The sequence below is a fragment of the Schistocerca piceifrons genome, chromosome 2, assembly GCF_021461385.2.
Source record: "Schistocerca piceifrons isolate TAMUIC-IGC-003096 chromosome 2, iqSchPice1.1, whole genome shotgun sequence".
In the NCBI taxonomy this organism is placed as follows: Eukaryota; Metazoa; Arthropoda; class Insecta; order Orthoptera; family Acrididae; genus Schistocerca; species Schistocerca piceifrons.
Genome location: NC_060139.1, coordinates 72,982,756 through 73,005,470, shown reverse-complemented (window position 1 = coordinate 73,005,470; position 22,715 = coordinate 72,982,756). Strand labels below are relative to the sequence as shown.

Below are 22,715 nucleotides of genomic sequence, written 5' to 3'. Positions count from 1 at the left end.
CTCGACATCTAAGAAAAACGAGAGGTCTGATAGACCGATGTTTCGGGTTGGAAAATATCTGCTTTTCTGGTGTTTATACTTGATGTTTCTCTGTAACAGTTGAATTATAACTGGCAGTGGCTGACTTCGAAGCAAATATGACAAGAATTGTGAATCGCATCACAAAACTGACAGCGTTCATTACTGAATGGCAGTCACTGCTGTTTTTCTTACAAGTTAATACAATTTTATTCTCGGAAACAAAACCAGATGAATAGCCAGCATGCAGAATAATTATCTGAGAGAACCTATTCCATGAAAACTTTAAAACTGCCAGTACCATCACTTATTTTCTCAGCTGGTCTTCCTGGAATGATTCTAATTGACCCATGTTTCATCGAGGTAATACACTGCTGAACTACCTCCTTCTCTTGTATCGTGAATCTTTGTGGGATGCAGTTTGTGCTGCATCTATGTCACTTCTTTGAACTAAAAACTCACTTGTTGACATATCAGGAACCAGCGTCTTTTAAAATTCTATACTTTGTGAAGCGCTTACTGTTGAAGCCAGTGATGCACTGAGACCAGGGAATCACAACATGCAGGGATGTGCAGAGGCCATAGAATTTCAAAAGCACAAAAGTGGCAATAACAGAACAGGAGTAGGATTGAAATTAAATGAGTTTTGGGTCTTAGTATTAAGTGAAGCAAACAGCACCAACTCTTCCACAGTACAAGCTCAGTGACACACGTCAGTGGTACTAAGCGATCTTAAGCAGCAGTCTGGCAACATTGTGACTCAATCATTGTGTGTTTACTATATAAACAGTGCTGTTTGCTGAGCTCGCTCAAGTTTGAAAATAGTAATTGTACCTTCATAGCCTCAGATAATGCCTTCAGCATTAGGAGATGAAACATTAGGCACAGAAACATGTTTTAGACTGCAGCCTGATGCCCACATAACAAAAATAACTCAAATATGTATTTCTGTTCTGAGATGGAGAAATATGAATCCAACAAATTATCTGTAAAACACTGTCTTGCAATGAAAGATTATCAAGTAAACTGGGAAAGTATTAAAAGAACTCTGGTTCAGTGTTTTGGCTTTTGCATTAAGTTGTGGTTGCGTTAGGTCTGATGATCCCAAACATTTGGGACATTCACTGGAGTGACGCTCAATAAAATCTAACATTTAATGCTAATTGTGAGTGGAGATCTATGAGGTAGTGAAGACTTTAAATGTACTGCACAAACATTTGATTATGAGGAAGTTGTTATGAAGGCAGGAAGGAGAGGGTGTGCTACAGTTGCTGTCTGTTGACCAAAATCTCAAATTCTATGTACGTGTTTTCTAGCAGTAATTTGATGTATTCAAATGAAGAAATTGAAGTGAGTTTTGTGGTGCTGTGCATGATCGATGATGAGTGGATAAATTACTTACAAGTTGAAAGTATCACCAATAATGTGAAAACCTTCCTACATAGGGACAGTGTTATGCGTCACTAGACCAAGCACCTAAACGTCATGAGCTTATTTGAGACCCTTGAAAGCTTAGATCATTTCTTCCGTCCAGCATACTTTCCGTTTGCTGGAGATATTCTTCCCGGCCGAAGCATCTGTAAGAGGTGCGTGGATGGAGCTGCATGTGGCAGGCGTTGGCGGTAGAACTTTATAGTCTGAAAAATCGGCCCATTCATGATGATCTGTAGGTAGTGAGAGGTAACGATTGAAATCTCCTCGGTTGGATATCGGACAGATATGTTTGGCAGTCACAGAATAGCCAAGGGAAATTACGGAGTCAAATGCTGGTTTTGATCTTTCACAGTTGATCTCAATGCTGTTGTAGCAGAGTGTAGCCTGTATATGAGCCAGGTAGGATTCACATTTCTCGACAGAAGGGGGAGGGGGGATCAGAATATCGAATGTCATCGAGATGGGCATACAGGAATGGGAGGTTGAATAGTAAAGAGTCACATTTTTGAGACTGTAAGGCATAAAGCAGTATTTAAAAGATACTGAATGGAGTGAATTCAAAACCCTGTAGTCTTTGCACATTCTGTACAAACCAAGGTGGATGGGAGACGACTAGTTACTGTCTGAAGGGCGGATGATACCAGTGTTAAGAAGTTCTTGAATGATTGCTTTCACTTGACGTAATTTTGTCAGAGTGAGGCGGCGGGCCTTTATGGCACACAAGGAGACCCTCCATTGTGTTAATCATGTGACAAGTATTGCACGTAATTGTGGCTATTGTAGCATCATGCACACACATGGGAGGAGAACTGTTGTTGATTTGCTGGGGAGGAATGCACTGGGAGAACACATTGGGGATAGCATAAGGTCACTAACCATAGTTCGCTGTCATTGTTGTAGTTGCTGAACTGCTGTAGGGGGATGTGGCAGCAGCTGCGGGTACGATGTAGCTGTGTGACAGTGATGCGGCACAGTGTGCGATGAGTGCACAACAGTTCTGTGATCTGTCATTGATTAATATTCAGAACTCAATGTTGTGAGCTCAGAGACTGACAGCAGTAGAGTGCTTGACCGTAAGCTCGACCAGGGAGGAAATGAATCAAGCTGGCAACTTAGAGCACTTGGAGCGAGTGTGAAACAGTGGGTCCTGCGAACTTGTGTGGCAGTGTAAGTGAGGCTGAATGAGCTTCGTATACATGAGCCAACTGCGTGAAGCAGCTGAGACAGTGTCAAGATGTCGGGAGATAAACCAATATGCCTGAGAGAGTTCACACCAAGCACGGGTTCATCAATTTTGGCAATACGAAATGTCGACGTAAAGTTTAGGTCGAGCCTAAAGGTAGACCCAGAGGTCAGCTGCCCCATGTACGCTGATGTGCGACATGTTAGCTGTGCATAGCACAAGTTAGGTTGGAGAGATGTGAGCTGGTGTCAAGGATGCAGGGATGATGCTGACCTCTGCACATGTGTTGACAAGGAATTGAATCTTCAAGTTGTGTTTAGATACATAGAGCCTCCAGCTCGAGCTGTTCGAAATGTTCAGCGAAAGATGTTTGACAAGGTTGCTGTTCGGGATCGTTGTGGATTGGGCTGCCTACACTGGCCTGCGCACACAGTTTGGGAATACGCAAGGTGAGTGGCAATTCCTTGCTGCATCACCAAATGTGGTATGAAACCAGCAGGCCAAATAGATCAGCGTTGCAGCCTTTTGTGCATGCCCTTTGTTGAGTTCAGTGGAAGTCTGCCATGCATTCAGTGTTGGCTTTGAGTGGAGTTGGTGTCGGTTGGAGGTCTAGTGGAGGCAGTGTGCATTGGTTACCACAAGATGGCTGTGTATCGCTGTGCTGTGTTACATTTGCCTTTGAACAAACAGACAGGTGGTGCTGGGGGAGGGGGGATGCTGTTGCCAACTTTGTCATCAGAATAACTGCTGGTGCTAGGGAATTGCTCTTTCTATGGCAGATGATCTAGTTCACTTAGCCAGCGAGGTGAAGTTTGATCTCCAGTGTATTAGACAAGTGCTAAAGAAGCTTAACTCCAGTTCATGAAGTTTGACGAGCTACAGCATCCACAACACAATGTCTGGTATGATCCCACAGTTGACTTGGACTGACAAGTGGCGCTAGAGTTTTGATGGAGTTCAGGATCCCAGATCTTCATTGTGAATGATATGATGAGTGACATCTTCAGGACATGATATGCATTTGATAACAGTAGTTTTAGCGGTGGCATACTTGGGCTAGGTGGGATGGCAAAGTGCCAAATTGCTGATGAGATCAATGTGATCATAACAAAGCAGATGAAGCGTGTGTCATCACTGACGTCATGTATGTCGAGTAAGTTGTGTACCAATGCAAACCATATCTTGGGATTGTCTTTCTGTAGGAGCAGCATTGTTGGAACGCTGCTTGTCATAACGTGCTGTCTAAGTGTGGATGAGCTGGTGCATTGTGAGGTGTGGGCAGCCAAGGGGAGATCGATACATTGGCAGAAGTAAAATCTTGATTGAAAATATCGTGCAGGGTCGAAGGTCAGAGCAGTGTGTCGCCAAGGTCCTGGTGGACAGTTCAAGTCAGTGGCCACATAAGATGCATGAGATGGTAGGCACATGGTCGGTCAGTGCGGCAGAGACAACCATGGTTGTCTGAAAGAGTATTGGTAGGGGAGCATGCGGAGCAAGAGTCAGGTACACAGCGTTGCCCAGGTCTCCATGGGGTAGGGCAGGATCAAAACCTCAGAAGGAATGCGGTGTGAATGGCTTGTGCCCATGGTTGACCAGTGCGTGTGTGCCAGCCACAGCTGTGCCAACCACAGGGGAATATGCGCAGAGCGGACCTGGCAATTGCACAATGCACTGAGGTATTGTGTCGGTAGCCACCCCTTATGTGCTGATCACTAAACACAGGCAATGATGCATGTCACACATTTGTACAATGTGCAGTAACGTCAGGGTTCATAGACAAAAAATCATGATACTGTGCAGTATTCAAAGCACTAGGGTCGGCGTGACCGTGTGTGAACGAAACAGATGGCATGCACTGTTCCCACCATTGATGTCCGGGATAGGTTAAATGCATCATTTGTGGTGTAGATGAAAGGGAAATGTACACGATCTGTCGTATATGTCTCTTGCATCAGTGATGGCACATAGGCTTCACAGTCGAAATCTGAAGTGGGTACAGGGCACACCGAATGCAGATCGTTGGATGGCAGCTGATCCACTGCTTATAGCGAACACACAATCGTTGATATAGTACACAGAAGCTCGGTGTCACCAATGTGGTTAATCGAGTCACTGTTGTCGATAGAGGGATAAATGAACTAGAACTAATGACACAGTTGAATGTGTGTTACTTATTAGTTGAATGTTATGCACACAAAAACATATGGAATAATACAGACTAAAATCAAGGAACCACTTAATAAGTTTTGATGGCAAAGCTAATGTTTGGCGGTCGTAGTCACCACATGTCCATTGAAACTCTCAATGTCATCTTACGCATTAGTATCACTTGAAAAGACCAGTATGTTTGCCTTGCATCTTTTGGGATCAATGGCAGAAGGGATTTCAACTTTTTCTTTGGAAATCAGTTTTCCTCTTGGGCACAGTGGAATTAAAGGTTCAACCAATTTCAAAGGGTGGGAAGGTCTTCCTTTTTTTCCACTTTCTGAATGCTTATTTTAACTGCAGTCTCAAAATTTTTGTAAAAATGCTTAGAGGTTTGTCCTTTCTCAGTACAATTTCTCTTTTTTTTAGCCAATTTATATTGTCCTTTTCTGTGTCAACTTTGCAATTTGTTATTAGTTTTTCCAGCATTTGTGTTCCAACGAATTCTCTCTTTTCATCTCTTTGGATAATTCCCCAAAACATTTTGCAGCCAGAAAATGAAGGCTAACCACATTGAGGCTCTCATGTGAATAACTCCAAACTTTCTTGCAGTTTCGTGTGTGGTGTTTACAGACCTAATACTATGTGCCACAATTCAATTTGTAGTTTGGTAATAGTAGACCAAGTGCCACTTACTGATTTCTGGACCAGCAACAGTACATGTAACATTGTCAATGTTACGATTAGCATGTCCGATAATGGACAAGAGGTTGGCAGCTGTCTCAAACAACACACAAAAGACTATGTTACTGGAATTAAACTTATTCTTTGGTCGGACTTGTGAGGAAGCCGAAATTGTAACATAAAATAGTCTTGTTATTTGTAACGGTGTAGGTAAATCACCCTACGTTAGGAAAGATTACTTTGCATTATGTCTTCCAGGGCACAGCTTTTTGCTGAATGACAATGATTTTGGAAGCATTGAAAGTGTACTGAAGCTACAATGGTTGCACACTGATGATATTATGAATGACATGAAAGTAAGCCATAAATAGAATGCTTGTCAACACCACATGGTTCTGGAGTACATTCTTGTGACTTCAGATGTCAACAGTAGGACACCAACTTTCAAATTCACTTTGCTAAAGTTATAAATGTGGTAAATAATCCTCCTCGCCTGCTTGTGAAGCACTTCAGATGTATTGCCATCACCTGGTTCATTTTTTAATCACACTTAAACGTTAACAGGTACACATTCACACCTATACTGCTACGAGAAAAAAAGAATGCAAAAAAAATTTTGTGATCTGCCAAGGATGAAATAAAATGCCCTACACAGTGATTTATCCTCGTCCAAGACCTAGAAAACAAATTGTAACAAACACGTGTTGATTTGCCACAGGCTGCCATCCAACTCAACTGATAATTTTAGCCATGGGAATTGCAGGTGTGTGAAAAATATTTTTATTTTAAAATGCATTAATGTTTCTTTTAGTTACTTCCTCATAAAACTGATTCAATAAAGAGGCATAAAATATACTTGTGAAAGTTTTCTGTTTTCCAAATAACTGATAATACCCACAATAAAAAGACACCACACAGCTCACAGACCAAGAAAAGAAGGCATTGGTCTGTGCACGCAAACGAAGTTGAATGAATAATCTGGCTGTCACGAAGTATGGCAACAGTGCAGCATGTAAGAGCGAGGTCCTTGCTGTAACTTGCTGCTAACTACTCGGAAAGAGAATGAATATTATTGGCTGCCAGTGGCTAGTGGAGGGGGATGCGCAGAACGGCTGATAATTGCCACAGGTTACATATACTGTCGCTGGTCCAGAGATCGGTAAGTGGCACTTGGTCTACTGTTACCAAACTACAAATTGAATTGTGGCTTGTGGATTTAGGATGAAAAATTGGAAATCAAACGTAGACAAAGTGGCACTTGTCTTTTCGAACATTTCATAGCTGTGATGACAATGGCGATGTTTTTCCAACACCTTATGCTGTTTCCCAATAGAATGCACGCACATCAGAAACTTTAAAGGAATGGAGCCTGGTCTAGCGATCCATAACACGCTTCAGGTGAAAAAGGTATTATGTCTTTTTATTGCGGATATTATCAGTTACTTGAAAAACAGAAAACTTTCACAAGTACATTTTATGCCTCTTTATTGAAGCAGCTTTATGAGGAAGTAGCTAAAAGAAACATTAATGCATTTTAAAAGAAAAATATTTTTCACACATCTGCAATTTCCATGACTTAAATTATCAGTTGAGTTGGATGGCAGCCTGTGGCAAATCAACATGTGTTTGTTACAGTTTGTTTTCTAGGTCTTGTACAAGGATAAATCACTGTGTATGGCATTTTATTTCATCCTTGGCAGTACACGAAATTGTAAGAACGTTTGGAGTTATTCACACGAGAGCCTCACTGTGTTTAGCCTTCATTATCTGGCTGCAAAATGTTTTTGGGGTGTTTCGCCATCAGATGCATTCACTCTGAACTAAGTACCTATGGAATCATGATTTTCTGCTGGCTGTTTCTTTACAGTGGTTGGAGCGGTGGCCTTCGTTCACACTATTCAACAATTTTGTTTGAAGAAAGAATGTATTCTAATGCTCGCTATACTGAGATATTCATAATTAACAGCAAAAGATCAATTTGCAATTATTAATTTATTTTTACAAACTTTAAATAAACTTAAGTTGAGTTTTATATTTAGTCTACATTAAAGGTAAGCAGCTGTTTCAGGTTCAGTGAAAGAGTATTTCTGGTACTTGGTTATTGTCTCAAATGCAATTGTTTCAAACTTTAACTCTCATTGGAGAAGGCCACACAGAAATTATTTTTAATCCTAACCAAGAGTAGCTTGTTTTGTCTGTGTGTATTCCAAATCTGGTTTAATGTGTGGCTTACTTATAAATATTTTTTTTTTCAGGTGAGTCACTAAAACCATCTTCAAAGCCAAAGCCAAAAGAAGACATGTGGGGAGATGATATAGATATGACTTCACTGGAGTTAACAAAAATTGAAGCAAACATAAAAACAGAACCTAATGAAAGTGATTGTGCTCCCATCATTTCGTAAACATTTTTTGTATGCCTCAAAATAACTAAAAGTCATACAGACTCATACTGTGTGCAGTAGTGGCTAATAACTTCCTTCCTGTCTTCGTAACCAGAGATGGTGATAAAGGTTTTCAGAAAGAGTATTATACTGTATAATGTTGTGATGAGTAGGAGCACATTTTATAACAGAATGTAAATAATCAATGGTTTTGCTGTCTTTATCTTCTGTGTAGTAACCTCTGCTTCTCTTTAAATTTATCTCTCCTTTCACTTGGGTTGATCATTGGTGAACTGGACTATAACTGTTATGTACTATATGTTGTGTGTTGTAAAATATTAATGTGTAATGACTGCTGATCTGATGTACATATGACTATGTTTTTTTTTTTTTTATCCTTTGATGTCTCTTGTACAAATCTGGTGCTACTCATTAAAATCAGCAGTGAAGTGATGATCAAATTTAATTTATTTTTGCCTAATTTACTCCAGGAACATATGATAGTTAAAAGACAGCAGCAGTCAAATGAAACAACAAAAATTCTAGGTTGTGGGAAATGTCAATTTCTTCATCTGTTAAGAGAGAATGAAAGATAGAAGAAATTTTACTATTCTGATATGGAGAAGGAGAGGAACTGTGGCTGCAAGGGGAAAGTGAAGAATGCAGTCAGCAATGAATTCTTTGTTACACCATTACATGTTTATCTTCATCGAGATGTTTACGAATAGTAGGTTCAGTAAGTTCCATGACTGAATTTGCCCAAGCAACAATTGGTGCTATTACTTTGTACAAATATGGAATTCTGTACATTGAAATTTCCTTTAGTAACAGCAATTTTTTGTTGTGGTTGATGACAATTATATGCTGACAATTAAACACAGCAAATGCATCAAAACGTGTGTTTAGAATATAAGAGAGTAGCCCACATAAAAATGGAACGCGTCATGCACTAGTTAAACATCTGTAGTCGAATTGCATATGAAGTAGCAACACTTGTCTCGAAAGTTGGCTTCACTGCATTTTATCAGAAAGGTGTTGCAGCTGTATGTTCGTGCTTGAGTTGTGAGAATCTCATGTTGTTGAGTTATTATAGAAATGGAGCAGTTTGCATTGTGTTACATGAAGATAGGCTCCATCAAAGAACATAAAGAAATGTTACGAGTGAGGTATCCTGGTAGGAAACTCCCCACACCCAGCACATTTCAAGATCTGCAGAAGAAATGGAGAGCTGTAGTATCCGTTCAGAATGCACAGAACAACAGGTGACTGACAGTGAGGACCACTGAAACTACAGACAGAATTCACATGGACATTACAAGAAGACCCCGCAAGTTGGTAAGGGGGTTATCGCAGCAGGTTGATGTATCTCATATATCGTGTCATGTACTAAAAAATATGAAATTAAAAGCCTATCACGTAAGTGTGGTGCAAGAGTTGAAATTTGAGGATCAGGAAAAAAGAGTTCATTATTGTAACTGGCTGTTGACATCAACTGCTAACAGGTACTTGGACCCCTTACTACCGTATTTACTCGAATCTAAGCCGCACTCAAATATAAGCCGCACCTGAAAAATGGACTCGAAATCAAGGAAAACAAATTTCCCGAATCTAAGCCGCACCTGAAATTTGAGACTCGAAATTCAAGGGAAGAGAAAAGTTTTAGGCCGCACCTCCAAATCGAAACAAAGTTGGTCTACTGTAATATGAGACACAATTTAGGTAGAATAAATGACAATACAGCTACAGTAGTTTGGTTCGAGTCGTAAGCTTAGCAGTTAAGCTTTACCAGGTAGCCATTGCTATGCGTCAGGCGTGCTTCGCCTGGTTTGAATTGGTTGCTTATTTTTCTTTGATCTGATAAGTGCCGTTCTCTTTGTTATAGGTGTTTACGTCACTCTAGGCTAAAAATGCATTATTGTACTGTGTCGTGTGTTGTTTGTCGCATTCTGATAGTAAGTGTTTACGACCTGTCGCCGCTCACGGCATGTCTTGCTTAGGTGCGCGCTACCGCCGCTTACAATAAAAAAAAAAGAAAGGAATTGTCTCATTAGCGAAACAATGGCAAGAGACTGCTATTTGTTGTTAATTATACTGGTGTTTTCTTTGATAATGATCAACAAGAACCAAATAATAGACTGCGTATGATAGATGTTCTGAACGACAGTTTAGCTAAAATTTTTCTCCGTCTGAAAATCTTTGCAGACGTCTCTTTTGTACATTACATTCTGCACAGAAATTAAGTCATCTTAGATTTAAAAATCTAGTCAATTGCTGTGCTTCATTTCTGATTGTATCACTATTAGGCATCAGAATAATACGAATATAAACATGACATGATATGTATATTCTTCCGCATTTGCTGCTGCCTCACACTAGTTTCGTAGGTTATTAGGTAGACACGATTTAAATGAGATAGCAGCAAACACGAAAGAATACATGGCAAAATGTTTATATCCGTATTATTCTTATGTTGAAGAAAATACTGCATGTGATTCGCAATTCATAAAAGTTCCTATTAGCAACCATCTCTTCTCACAGGTAGGAAAAAATTCAGAACGTAGAGTTGGCCGTATTGACAAACATCCCAAATAGTCTTGCCAGTCGGATTTTCGTAGTGCATTGAAATGCTGCTACATTCGAAGATGAACAACACGGAATTTGTATTTACTTCGTTGGATAATTTATGAAAATGCAGTGGTCGAAACTCGGGGCGGAGAAAAAAGCTCGTCTTACACCTTTTTTTAAAAAAAATCTATTTAGTGACGCAGAGGTTTTGGCGCCAGTATTTATCTTTGTGCCTGCAAAGCATGCCTGTGTAGTGCTACATATATTCGACGGCAGAAGTTAGTTCTGGCGGCACCTACCAACGTTTTTCAGAACTTCCACTTACTTTGCACTCGATTCTAAGTCGCAGGCGATTTTTTTGGATTACAAAAACGGGAAAAAAAGTGCGGCTTAGATTCGAGTAAATATGGTATACTTCCATGTCTGATGAGACCTGGTTTCATTTGTCAGGTTATGTAAACTCCCAGAATTGCAGGTACTGGTCGCAGGACTACCCACACATTCTGCATGAAGAACCTCTCCACTTCAAAGAAGATAGGTGTTTGGTGTGTGTTGTCCTGCATGCACATTATTGGCCCCGTATTTTTCAATTACACCTTTAACAGTGCCCGATATAGAGAGAACCTTGACTCATTCTATGCCCAGTTAACAGATGCAGAGAAGCTGTATGCAGTATTGAAGAAGACTGAGCTATTACTCACACATCAAGCGAAAATATAGTGCACATCACCAATGTGTCCCCTGAAGACAGGCTTGTCAATAGAGGCCTCTGGCCCCCAAAGTCCCCAGACTTAACATCATGTGATTTTTATTTATGGGGCACACTAAAAAGCAAAGTTCATGCTGACAAGTCTCACACAATAGACGATCTTAAATAGAACATTACTGGAAAAAATGAAGAACATAACACCTGCAGAATTGCAGTGTGGTGTTGATAATATCATCACACAAAGTCTCCAATGCCTGGATGTCTGTGGCCAAACCTCCAGTATCTCTTATAAACAGGAAACTACATGATTTTTAACTTTACTATTATCTGTTCATTTTAGTTAGATCATTGTTACTTGAATCTCGGGCTTGAGGTGTACCAGTTTTATGTGCGAAACCCTATATAATAACAGTCTCTTTTATTGGCAAACTCATACGTGAAGAAGATAAACAATATATTAGAAAGGAAACAATCGACACTCTCACAGGACGTATGTAAAACCTGATCGATTGATTGTATATTCCCACGCTGCCCCCACCCTCCTGCCCCCTTAATGTGCAAAGCACTTGATATAGTGGGGTACTTGAACCTAACTTGTTGTCCAGCTCTTTTGCGGGCATTTGGTTGTGACATCGGTGCTGTTGTAAATGTGGTCAAAAATGTGGACGGGTGAGCATTGACCCTGTAGCTGAGGTCTGTGTTGATGAGTCAGGACATTGTGGAATAGTAGCTATTGGTGTGCTGTCCAAAGGTGGTGACAGTATGATCATTGTTGGTTTCATTTCTTGATAAATACCTTACTGCATTTGTAATTTTGCAAAATGTCTTATGTGTGGTCCCTTTGTCACAACACTTGGAAAGGTCTGGTGTATGGGGGCTGAAGAGGACCTCAAAGCGAATCAGTGCAGAGCGTGACATGGGAACAGTCTGCCAATGCTTTACGTACAACAAAAACTGGCCGTTTGCTGTGGTGCAAAGCAGGTGGCTATGTATATATTGGCGATATGTTCCTGAATTTGCTGTACCAGTGGTGGCAGTTCCTCCTGGTATGGCAGTGGTGCAGGTGAGAGGTTGCCCGTGGGAATCCTCAGCGGCTCCCCATAACCTTTTCAGCCAGTAGTGCACCTGTGTTAGATTTTTAAGCAAACCTTAGGCCGAAAAGGGCCAAAGGAAGCGTTTCTAGGGCTTCTCTGGGTGACACATGAGAGTGGGCTTTAAAGTCCCATGCCACCTTTCAACTATTCCATTGCTGACAGGATGACATCTTGTAGTGTGATGTTGTTGGAAACTGCACAGTTTAGACAATTCGTTGTGAAGATTGTATTCAAATTGCTGGATCTGGTCTGTTGTAATATCGAGAGGACAACCAAAGTCCACTAACGAGTTTACTCTGAACATTTTTATAATTATCTCGGCAGGTATGTCTGTGACTGGTATAGCTTCTGCCTATCGTGCATATGTCAACTGCCATGAACAAATACCTGGAACTTCTGAAGGCAAGGCATAGTGCCAATAAAGTGATATGTGCATGTGATCAAACCTCCTTGGAGGTTCAGGGAAATGTCTGATGTCTGTATGAAAGCAGCCTCTCACCTTGCAGCACAGGCACTGAAGCATGCATGAGCCCAGGCCCAAGCATCTTTCTTTATTGAGGGCCACACAAAACGGTCAGTTAATACTTTATTCATGGCATTTGCACCTGGATGTGCCAGGTTGTAGACACTGTCGAGTAACACTTTGCGAAATTGTGGTGAGCCTTAGGGCTGTGGCTTCTGTTGTGAGTTGTAACACCATATTTTAGAGTTGAGATTCGGCATCTCGACTTGCTTCAGTCTCTGAGCCAGTGAAGTATCGTTTTGTGAAAGTTGCAATTGTTGCTCTGTTGCTTGGGCCTTGGCAAGATTGTTGTTCAAAATGTTTACCAAACTACAAATGTAAGAATAGTAGTGCCTTTATTGAAGAGGGTAACGTTTATCACTGACATTTTGAAAAGCCGGCACGATTGCCTTGTGATCCGTACAGATCATCACTGGGCGAGCTTTGATTTGAGGGCAAAAATACCTCACGCTCTTGTATATTGCCAACAGCTCTCCATTTGAATCACTCCCATTTCCTTTGCCCTGGCTGTAAGGAAAGAGGGGCTAGCTTAACGGCTGCCAATGATTGTTGACTTTCTGGGGCAGAGTGCCTTCAATTGCAATTTTTCTGGCACGTACAACAATAGCCAATGGAGTGGATGGTAAAAGATGGATGAGGAGCTGTGCCTCTGTGAGAGACACCTGTAAATCACAAAAAGCCTTGTCCATTTTCAGAGCCCACTTGAGTTCTCATTTGCCCTTTCTCAGAAGATGACTGCAATAAAAATTCACAATGCCCAGCCCCATCCCAGTTATTGGTAATCTATTGGCTTTGGAAGATCATGTAAAATGTATAACTTCTCTAGTAATAAGTAGATACCATCAGCCAAGGGGCCAGTGACAATATATTTGTCATTTATCACAATGCAGTGGCCGTATAGTCTCTCTCATTCTTTGTGAACATGTCTATCATGTAACAGTGTTAGATGAAAGGATATCACCCAAATATGCAAAACAAAGTGCCAGTCCCTGCAAAACCATCAAAAATGTGATCTCTGGTGTAGAGGTCACTTCCTGGTGATGCCTGAAATAGTCATTGTTGGCTCCACACTGCAGTGGCACAGGGCAGTTGCATGGCATCGGAGATTCAGATAATTTCTTTAGCGAACTCTGGATCTATTTGCAGCCACATGACCCCACAGAAGCAAGCAAGGCCGCGGGACTAGCGACTACTGGTGGTGCTCATGCTGCCTCGCTCGAGGCCTTTTGGCTGTCGTCTGCAGGTGTGGGGCCCGTGACTTCACTGTGTAGTCCCCTTGCATGGCAATGGTGTGAGAAAGATTGCTGGTAGAGTAGGCGAACAGCTCATACACAGCAAGAAAGAACACGAATTTCAGTCACTTTGCAGTTGTCGAACCTATTTGTTAGACATGGATTTGTCAAGCCCACATAAAGTGCCAAATCTGAAAGAAAATGAGAAACTGAATAGACTGAGTGACTTCAGCGACCATAAAATTTCACGTGAAATGGGTACCAAAATCTCTATTGATCGTTAGATTTTTGTGACCGTGAGTGTGGATAATGGAATTGTTTACAGCCATTAAACTTAAAGGCTTGACATCAGTTGTGCACGAGGCAGTCAGTTTTTTGACCTCCATGTAGATGTTGATCGAGAAAACCAGATCAGAAATTTCATCAGAAATATGTAAGTGCCGTGCCGCTGTAGTACACACCAGAAGTAGCAGTGTTAGTCATTTGAGCAGGTTTTGTACTGCTATAGAAGATGTCTGTGCCATCTATACGGTGCAGTCTGTAGGTGTTGCAATCTGTCATGCCTAATCCAAATTGTCCCGGCTGTTTGGATGGGTGCACGGCTTTGAGCACTTTGCAGCATGACATCCTAAATATCTATGACACCAGCAGTTACTAATGAAGCTAGCTTCAAATTGGCTGCGATCTTGAGATTGAGGGACAGAAGAATGTTGTGAGCAAGTCAAGTTTTTAGGGTCAGTCCTTAACTGTAAAACCTGTAACTGTTTGGCCATCGTCTCAACTGTTGTGCATAGACTTAACAAGCTCTTTGGCTGTGCTCGGTGAGTGTTGGTATGAGGGGGCAACAATCCTAAATATCTATGACACCAGCAGTTACTAGTGAAGCTAGTTTCAAATTGGCTGCGATCTTGAGATTGAGGGACAGAAGAATGTTGTGAGCAAGTCAAGTTTTTAGGGTCAGTCCTTAACTGTAAAACCTGTAACTGTTTGGCCATCGTCTCAACTGTTGTGCATAGACTTAACGAGCTCTTTGGCTGTGGTCGGTGAGTGTTGGTATGAGGGGGCAACACAATGAAGTGTAGCATCTTCATGTGATCTTGGCGGTCATTGGTGTATTCAGCTGGAATGTTGGTAGTTGCCGAGACCGCAGCCCCCACAGCAGTTCAGTTTAGCATTGTGTGCACCCTGTCGGCCACTGGCAGCAACAGATGTATAGGTTTACTTTTGTGGATTATCAAAGCTAAATGCACTTTTGAAGGCAGCTAGCTGTTGTTGCCAGACATGTAACAATATATCATTAGAAATCACACTTGTGTCAGCCATAATAATTAAATGTCTCCAGAGCTCTGATGTGTTTTTGTAACCATGTTTTTCATGGAACATATTTGCGTAAGCTTTTGATCAGGCAGTTTAATGCAGTGAGCAACTAAAGCCATTTTGAGAGCACAGTAGGCTCGTTAGTGGTATGGGTGCAAATAATGCCCGAAACTGAAGCGGTCACTCGTTAGTCCAGGTTGCTGATTACGTGTGTAAACTGCTTCAGTGACATGTTGATGTTCTCCAGAATCACAAACCATATTTTAGATTGTTCAGGCTTGAACAGCAAGGCACTCAACTGCATGTGTGCACAGAAGAATCACACAAGCTTGCTGGCAGGAAGTCTTTGCCATGTGTGCTGTTGCGATGTGGATGAGAGCACCAGAAACGATAACCTCTTTATATCTGGGTTGATGTCACTTCCTGGCATAGTGGGAGTACCCATTGCAGATAATTGCACATTAAAAGTCAAGGCACATAGCAGATTATCCGGAAAGTTGTGTTACACAGCGCAGCTACGCTTATGTAGGGGTCACTGGTTATGCAGGAGAAATTAATACCCAGATATGACAATGACAACTTTTATTGAGAAACTCACTAGGAACATAAACAAGGCGAACAATAAATGAGGAAAACCATCACTTTCACAGAAAATACATAAAACTTGATTTATTGATCATCTAGTCCCACAAGATCATTAAAAAACCAGTGTTGAATTATTATTTACAAAAAGTGAATACTCGTAAATTTTTTGACAACTGTCACTGTAGTTCAGAGTAGATCACCCACAGTTATAGTGGGCTTTGCACTGTTACTTTGTGTGTGCGCACAACGAGGCACTTCAGATGGTTTTGTTTATATGTGTATGACAACACATCAGTGTTGCTGCAGTTCTAGGCAACTCGGCTTTTCAGTCTGTGTAGCAGTTCATTTTGCTCTAGAGGTTTGCATGTAAATATTCCATGGATTCTATACAAATGGTGCTCCTTAAATAGCAGCCAGCAAAGCAACTAACAGAGAGGCAGAATTGTTTAATATCTCTACAAAATGACAGTGAAGAGAGTGACAAATGAGGGGGAGGTAGCAAATTCAGCAGGAAGTTCTGTTTTTCTTGTGCTTGGAAATACAAGAAGAAATCATCCCACATGACAAATATTGGCTTTTTTATGAAAGTGTAATTGGGTAAAAGACGCACATGAAACAACCAACTTTTCTAAGTGTGGAATACTTTTTCCTCCTGTAAAGCATACACGTTTTAAAGCAAGAAATGAAATGTGCTTCTGTCATATTTTGGGCAGGAGTCACTGTTTTTTGAGGAAAAGGTACCCTGCACTTAGAAAGTTAATTGTTTCTTGTCAGAAAGAAACTGGCAGACAGTATGACAAGCCTTTGTATTATTTTGAGAAAAATTTAAGTCATGTGGAAAAGATCATTTGGAAGAAAAGTACTAATGTAATATGAAGATATTGTGGCATAGAGATTTCACTTTCTTCATGAGTTGCAAGAAATAAATCCGGAGCATATAATGCAGGTATATGAAACATTTATTAGCCTTCTGTTGGGCACAGTGTCCTCCACAACAAGACAATGTGCAGTATACCAAGTTAATCACACCCATTATTAATTTGTTGTTTATTATATTTCAACAATAGAACACATTATAAATGGCATATATCTTTAGAGAAAGACAAAGGTGACATAAGAGCAAACTAACAATAGAAATATTAATCACTCAGTTGAGTCATTGTCACTGTGGTAACAAATGAGGACTTTTTCCCCTGTTATACCTTTTCTCTTGACCCCAGTTCCATGTCTTTGTGTGTGATTTTAGGTTTTCCTGTAGGAAAGCTGGTGGCATCATCTGGAAGGCACTTCCTTTATTTCTGTTTTTCTCTTCTGTTTCTTCTTCACATTTTGGCCTATAATGATTTAGCCTCTGCTGTAGTTCCATATGAATTCTTGAGATGTCTATAGATGGTTGTTTCAGTAATTTTTCTTTTGGTGCAATTTTCATTGTTACCAAAATAAATTACTGGTACATTCATAACCAAACAAATGCATTTATATCTACATCTATACACTGTAAACCACCATGAGTTGCATGGCAGAGGGTACATCCCATTGTACTAGTTATGAGGGTTTTCTTCTGTTCCATTCACATATGGAGCACGAGAAGAATGATTGTTTGAATGCCTCTGTGCATGCATTAATTATTCTTATCTTATCCTCATGATCTCTGTGTGAGCAATATGTACAGGGTTGTAGTATACTCCTAGAGTAATCATTTAAAGACGGTTCTTGAAACTGTGTTAATAGACTTTCTCAGAATAGTTTGTCTTCAAGAGTCTGCCATTTCAGTTCCTTCAATATCTCTGTGACACTCTCCCATAGATTAAACAAATCTGTGACCATTTGTGCTGCCCTTCCTGTATATGTTCAATATCCCCTGTTAGTTCTATTTTGAATGGGTCCCACACACTTGAGCAATATTCTAGGATGGGCCACACGAGTCATTTGTAAGCAATCTCTTTTGTAGACTGACTGCAATTCCCCAGTGTTCTGTCACTAAACCGAAGTCTATCACCTGCTTTACCCGCAACTGAACCTATGTGATCATTGCATTTCATATCCCTACAAAGTATTACACTCAGGTATTTGTATGAGTTGGCCGATTCCAACAGTGACTCATTGATATTATAGTCATAGGATACTATGTTTTCTCATTTTGTGAAGTGAAGTGCAAAATTTTAAATTTCTGAACATTTAAAGTAAGTTGCTCATCTCTGCACCATGTTGAAATCTTATCAAGATCTGATTGAATATCTATGCAGGTTCTTTCAGATATTATTTCATCATCTGCAAAAGGCCTGATGTAACTACTGATATTGTCTGCTGGGTCATTATTATAGGACTACAACGTGATCAGCAAGGGCTGCAACAAAACTTACGTGGGGCAGCTGATGAAGAATCTCCATCCAAGGTAATATGCTGCATCCATCCTACCAAAAAGTCCTCAATCCAGCCACAAATTTCACTTGATACCTCACATGATTATATTTTTGACAAGTGTAGGTGGGGTACTGAGTCAAATACTTTTCAAAAATCAAGAAACACTGCATGCACCGGTTTGCTTTGATACAAAGCTGTCAGTATGTCATCTAAGAAAAATATGAGTTGGGTTTCACATGATTGAAGTTTTCGAAAATCATGTTGGTTGGCATTGAGGAGGTCATTCTGTTCAAGGTACCTCATTATGTTTGACCTTAGAATATGTTCTAGGATTCTACAACAAATTGATATCAAGGTTACTGGATGGTAGTTTTGTGGATCAGTTCTACTATCATTCTTGTAGATGGGTGTGACCTGTGGCTTTTTCCAAGAACTGGGCATGGGTTTTTGTTCGAGGGATCTACAGTAGATTATAGTGAGAAGAGGGCCTAACTCAGCTGCAAATTCAGTATAGAACCAGACAGGGATTCCATCAGGGCCTGGAACTTTGTTCAGTTTTAATGATTTCAGCTGTTTCTCAACACCACTGACACTGATTCTTATTTAATTCATATTTTTAGTGGTATGAGGATTAAATTGGGGCAATTCTCCTGGGTTTTCCTTTGTAGAGGAACATTTGAAAATGGAGTTAAGCATTTCAGCTTTTGCTTTGCTGCCCTCAATTTCAGTTCCTGTCTCATTCAATAGCGACTGGGCACTAACTTTTGTGTTAATAGCACCCTTTATATACAACCAGAATTTCTTTGTGTTCTGTGAAAGATCATTTGACAATATACTGCTACGGTAGTCATTGAAGTTATCACGCATTGCTCTCTTGACAGCCAATCATGGTTCATTCATGATCTCTCTATCTACAGCCCTACACTTTGTTTTACACCTGTTGTTGTTGTGGTCTTCAGTCCTGAGACTGGTTTGATGCAGTGCTCCATGCTACTCTATCCTGTGCAAGCTTCTTCATCTCCCAGTACCTACTGCAACCTAGATCCTTCTGAATCTGCTTAGTGTATTCATCTCTTGGTCTCCCTCTACGATTTTTACCCTCCACGCTGCCCTCCAATGCTAAATTTGTGATCCCTTGATGCCTCAAAACATGTCCCACCAACCGATCCCTTCTTCTAGTCAAATTGTGCCACAAACTTCTCTTCTCCCCAATCCTATTCAATACCTCCTCATTAGTTACGTGATCTATCCACCTTATCTTCAGCATTCTTCTGTAGCACCACATTTCGAAAGCTTCTATTCTCTTCTTGTCCAAACTGGTTATCGTCCATGTTTCACTACCATACATGGCTACACTCCATGTAAATACTTTCAGAAACGACTTCCTGACACTTAAATCTATACTCGATGTTAACAAATTTCTCTTCTTCAGAAACGATTTCCTTCCCATTGCCAGTCTACATTTTATATCCTCTCTACTTCGACCATCATCAGTTATTTTACTCCCTAAATAGCAAAACTCCTTTACTACTTCAAGTGTCTCATTTCCTAATCTAATCCCCTCAGCATCACCCGATTTAATTTGACTACATTCCATTATCCTCGTTTTGCTTTTGTTGATGTTCATCTTATATTCTCCTTTCAAGACACTGTCCATTCCGTTCAACTGCTCTTCCAAGTCCTTTGCTGTCTCTGACAGAATTACAATGTCATCGACGAACCTCAAAGTTTTTATTTCTTCTCCATGGATTTTAATACCTACTCCGAATTTTTCTTTTGTTTCCTTTACTGCTTGCTCAATATACAGATTGAATAACATCGGGGAGAGGCTACAACCCCGTCTCACTCCTTTCCCAACCACTGCTTCCCTTTCATGCCCCTCGACTCTTATAACTGCCATCTGGTTTCTGTACAAATTGTAAATAGCCTTTCGCTCCCTGTATTTTACCCCTGCCACCTTCAGAATTTGAAAGAGAGTATTCCAGTTAACGTTGTCAAAAGCTTTCTCTTAAGTCTACAAATGCTAGAAACGTAGGTTTGCCTTTCCTTAATCTTTCTTCTAAGATAAGGCGTAAGGTTAGTATTGCCTCACGTGTTCCAACATTTTTACGGAATCCAAACTGATCTTCCCTGAGGTCCGCTTCTACCAGTTTTTCCATTCGTCTGTAAAGAATTCGCGTTAGTATTTTGCAGCTGTGACTTATTAAACTGATAGTTCGGTAATTTTCACATCTGTCAACACCTGCTTTCTTTGGGATTGGAATTATTATATTCTTCTTGAAGTCTGTGGTTATTTCGCCTGTCTCATACATCTTGCTCACCAGATGGTAGTTTTGTCATGACTGGCTCTCCCAAGGCCATCAGTAGTTCTAATGGAATGTTGTCTACTCCCGGGGCCTTGTTTCGACTCAGGTCTTTCAGTGCTCTGTCAAACTCTTCACGCAGTATCTTATCTCCCATTTCATCTTCATCTACATCCTCTTCCATTTCCACAATATTGTCCTCAAGTACATCGCCCTTGTATAAACCCTCTATATACTCCTTCCACCTTTCTGCCTTCCCTTCTTTGCTTAGAACTGGGTTGCCAACTGAGCTCTTGATATTCATACAAGTGGTTCTCTTCTCTCCAAAGGTCTCTTTAATTTTCCTGTAGGCAGTATCTATCTTACCCCTAGTGAGACAAGCCTCTACATCCTTACATTTGTCCTCTAACCATCCCTGCTTAGCCATTTTGCACTTCCTGTCGATCTCATTTTTGAGGCGTTTGTATTCCTTTTTGCCTGCTTCATTTACTGCATTTTTATATTTTCTCCTTTCATCAATTAAATTCAATATTTCTTCTGTTACCCAAGGATTTATATTAGCCCTCGTCTTTTTACCTACTTGATCCTCTGCTGCCTTCACTACTTCATCCCTCAGAGCTACCCATTCTTCTTCTACTGTATTTCTTTCCCCCATTCCTGTCAAATGTTCCCTTATGCTCTCCCTGAAACTCTGTACAACCTCTGGTTCTTTCAGTTTATCCAGGTCCCATCTCCTTAAATTCCCGCCTTTTTGCAGTTTCTTCAGTTAGTTCATAACCAATTGATTGTGGTCAGAATCCACATCCCTGGAAATGTCTTACAATTTAAAACCTGGTTCCTAAATCTCTGTCTTACCATTATGTAATCTATCTGATACCTTTTAGTATCTCCAGGATTCTTCCAGGTATACAACCTTCTTTCATGATTCTTGAACCAAGTGTTAGCTATAATTAATTTATGCTCTGTGCAAAATTCTACCAGACGGCTTCCTCTTTCATTTCTTACCCCCAATCCATATTCACCTACTATGTTTCCTTCTCTCCCTTTTCCTACTCTCGAATTCCAGTCACCCATGGCTATTAAATTATCACATCCCTTCACTACCTGAATAATTTCTTTTATCTCATCATACATTTCATCAATTTCTTCATCATCTGCAGAGCTAGTTGGCATATAAACTTGTACTACTGTAGTAGGCGGGGGCTTTGTGTCTATTTTGGCCACAATAATGCGTTCACTATGCTGTTTGTAGTAGCTAACCCGCACTCCTATTTTTTTATTCATTATTAAACCTACTCCTGCATTACCCCTGTTTGATTTTGTATTTATAACCCTGTAATCACCTGACCAAAAGTCTTGTTCCTCCTGCCACCGAACTTCACTAATTCCCACTATATCTAACTTTAACCTATCCATTTCCCTTTTTAAATTTTCTAACCTACCTGCCCGATTAAGGGATCTGACATTCCACGCTCCGATCCGTAGAATGCCAGTTTTCTTTCTCCTGATAACGACGTCCTCTTGAGTAGTCCCCGCCCAGAGATCCGAATGGGGGACTATTTTACCTCCGGAATATTTTACCCAAGAAGACGCCATCATCATTTAATCATACAGTAAAGCTGCATGTCCTTGGGAAAAATTACGGCTGTAGTTTCCCCTTGCTTTCAGCCGTTCGCAGTACCAGCACAGCAAGTCCGTTTTGGTTAATGTTACTAGGCCAGATCAGTCAATCATCCAGACTGTTGCCCCTGCAACTACTGAAAAGGCTGCTGCCCCTCACATGTTTGTCTGGCCTCTCAACAAACACCCCTCCGTTGTGGTTGCACCTACGGTACGGCCATGTGTATCGCTGAGGTACGCAAGCCTCCCCACCTACGGCAAGGTTCATGGGGGGGTTTTACACCTATTATACAGTAATCTCTGCTTTTTTTAGAAGTTTCTTTACAGTGGCTGTATATCATGAAGGGTCTCTCCCATTATGAACTGTTCTACTGGGTACATATCTATTCAGTGTGTGGTCAACTATTCTTTTAAATTTGCGCCATAGTTCCTGTACATTCTCGTACCCTATGGTGCAAGTTGCAAGTTCCTCATTGAGATAGTACACTACTGATTTTTTATCTAGGTTACTGAAAGTATATATCATTCTGCTTATTTTAGTTGTCCTCTGTACTTT

General features: G+C 40.6%; 1 protein-coding gene across 1 annotated transcript in view; it reads left to right on the top strand.

Moving 5' to 3' along the window:
• LOC124776657 (DNA primase large subunit) overlaps positions 1-8,225 on the top strand; it is a 91,471-nt gene extending 83,246 nt beyond the window's left edge. Inside the window, exon 10 of the mRNA XM_047251748.1 lies at positions 7,720-8,225. Within this exon, the coding sequence (XP_047107704.1) occupies positions 7,720-7,868 (149 nt within the window). The 3' untranslated portion in view covers positions 7,869-8,225. The remainder of the gene's footprint in view (positions 1-7,719) is intronic.
• The last annotated feature ends 14,490 nt before the right edge of the window (positions 8,226-22,715 follow it).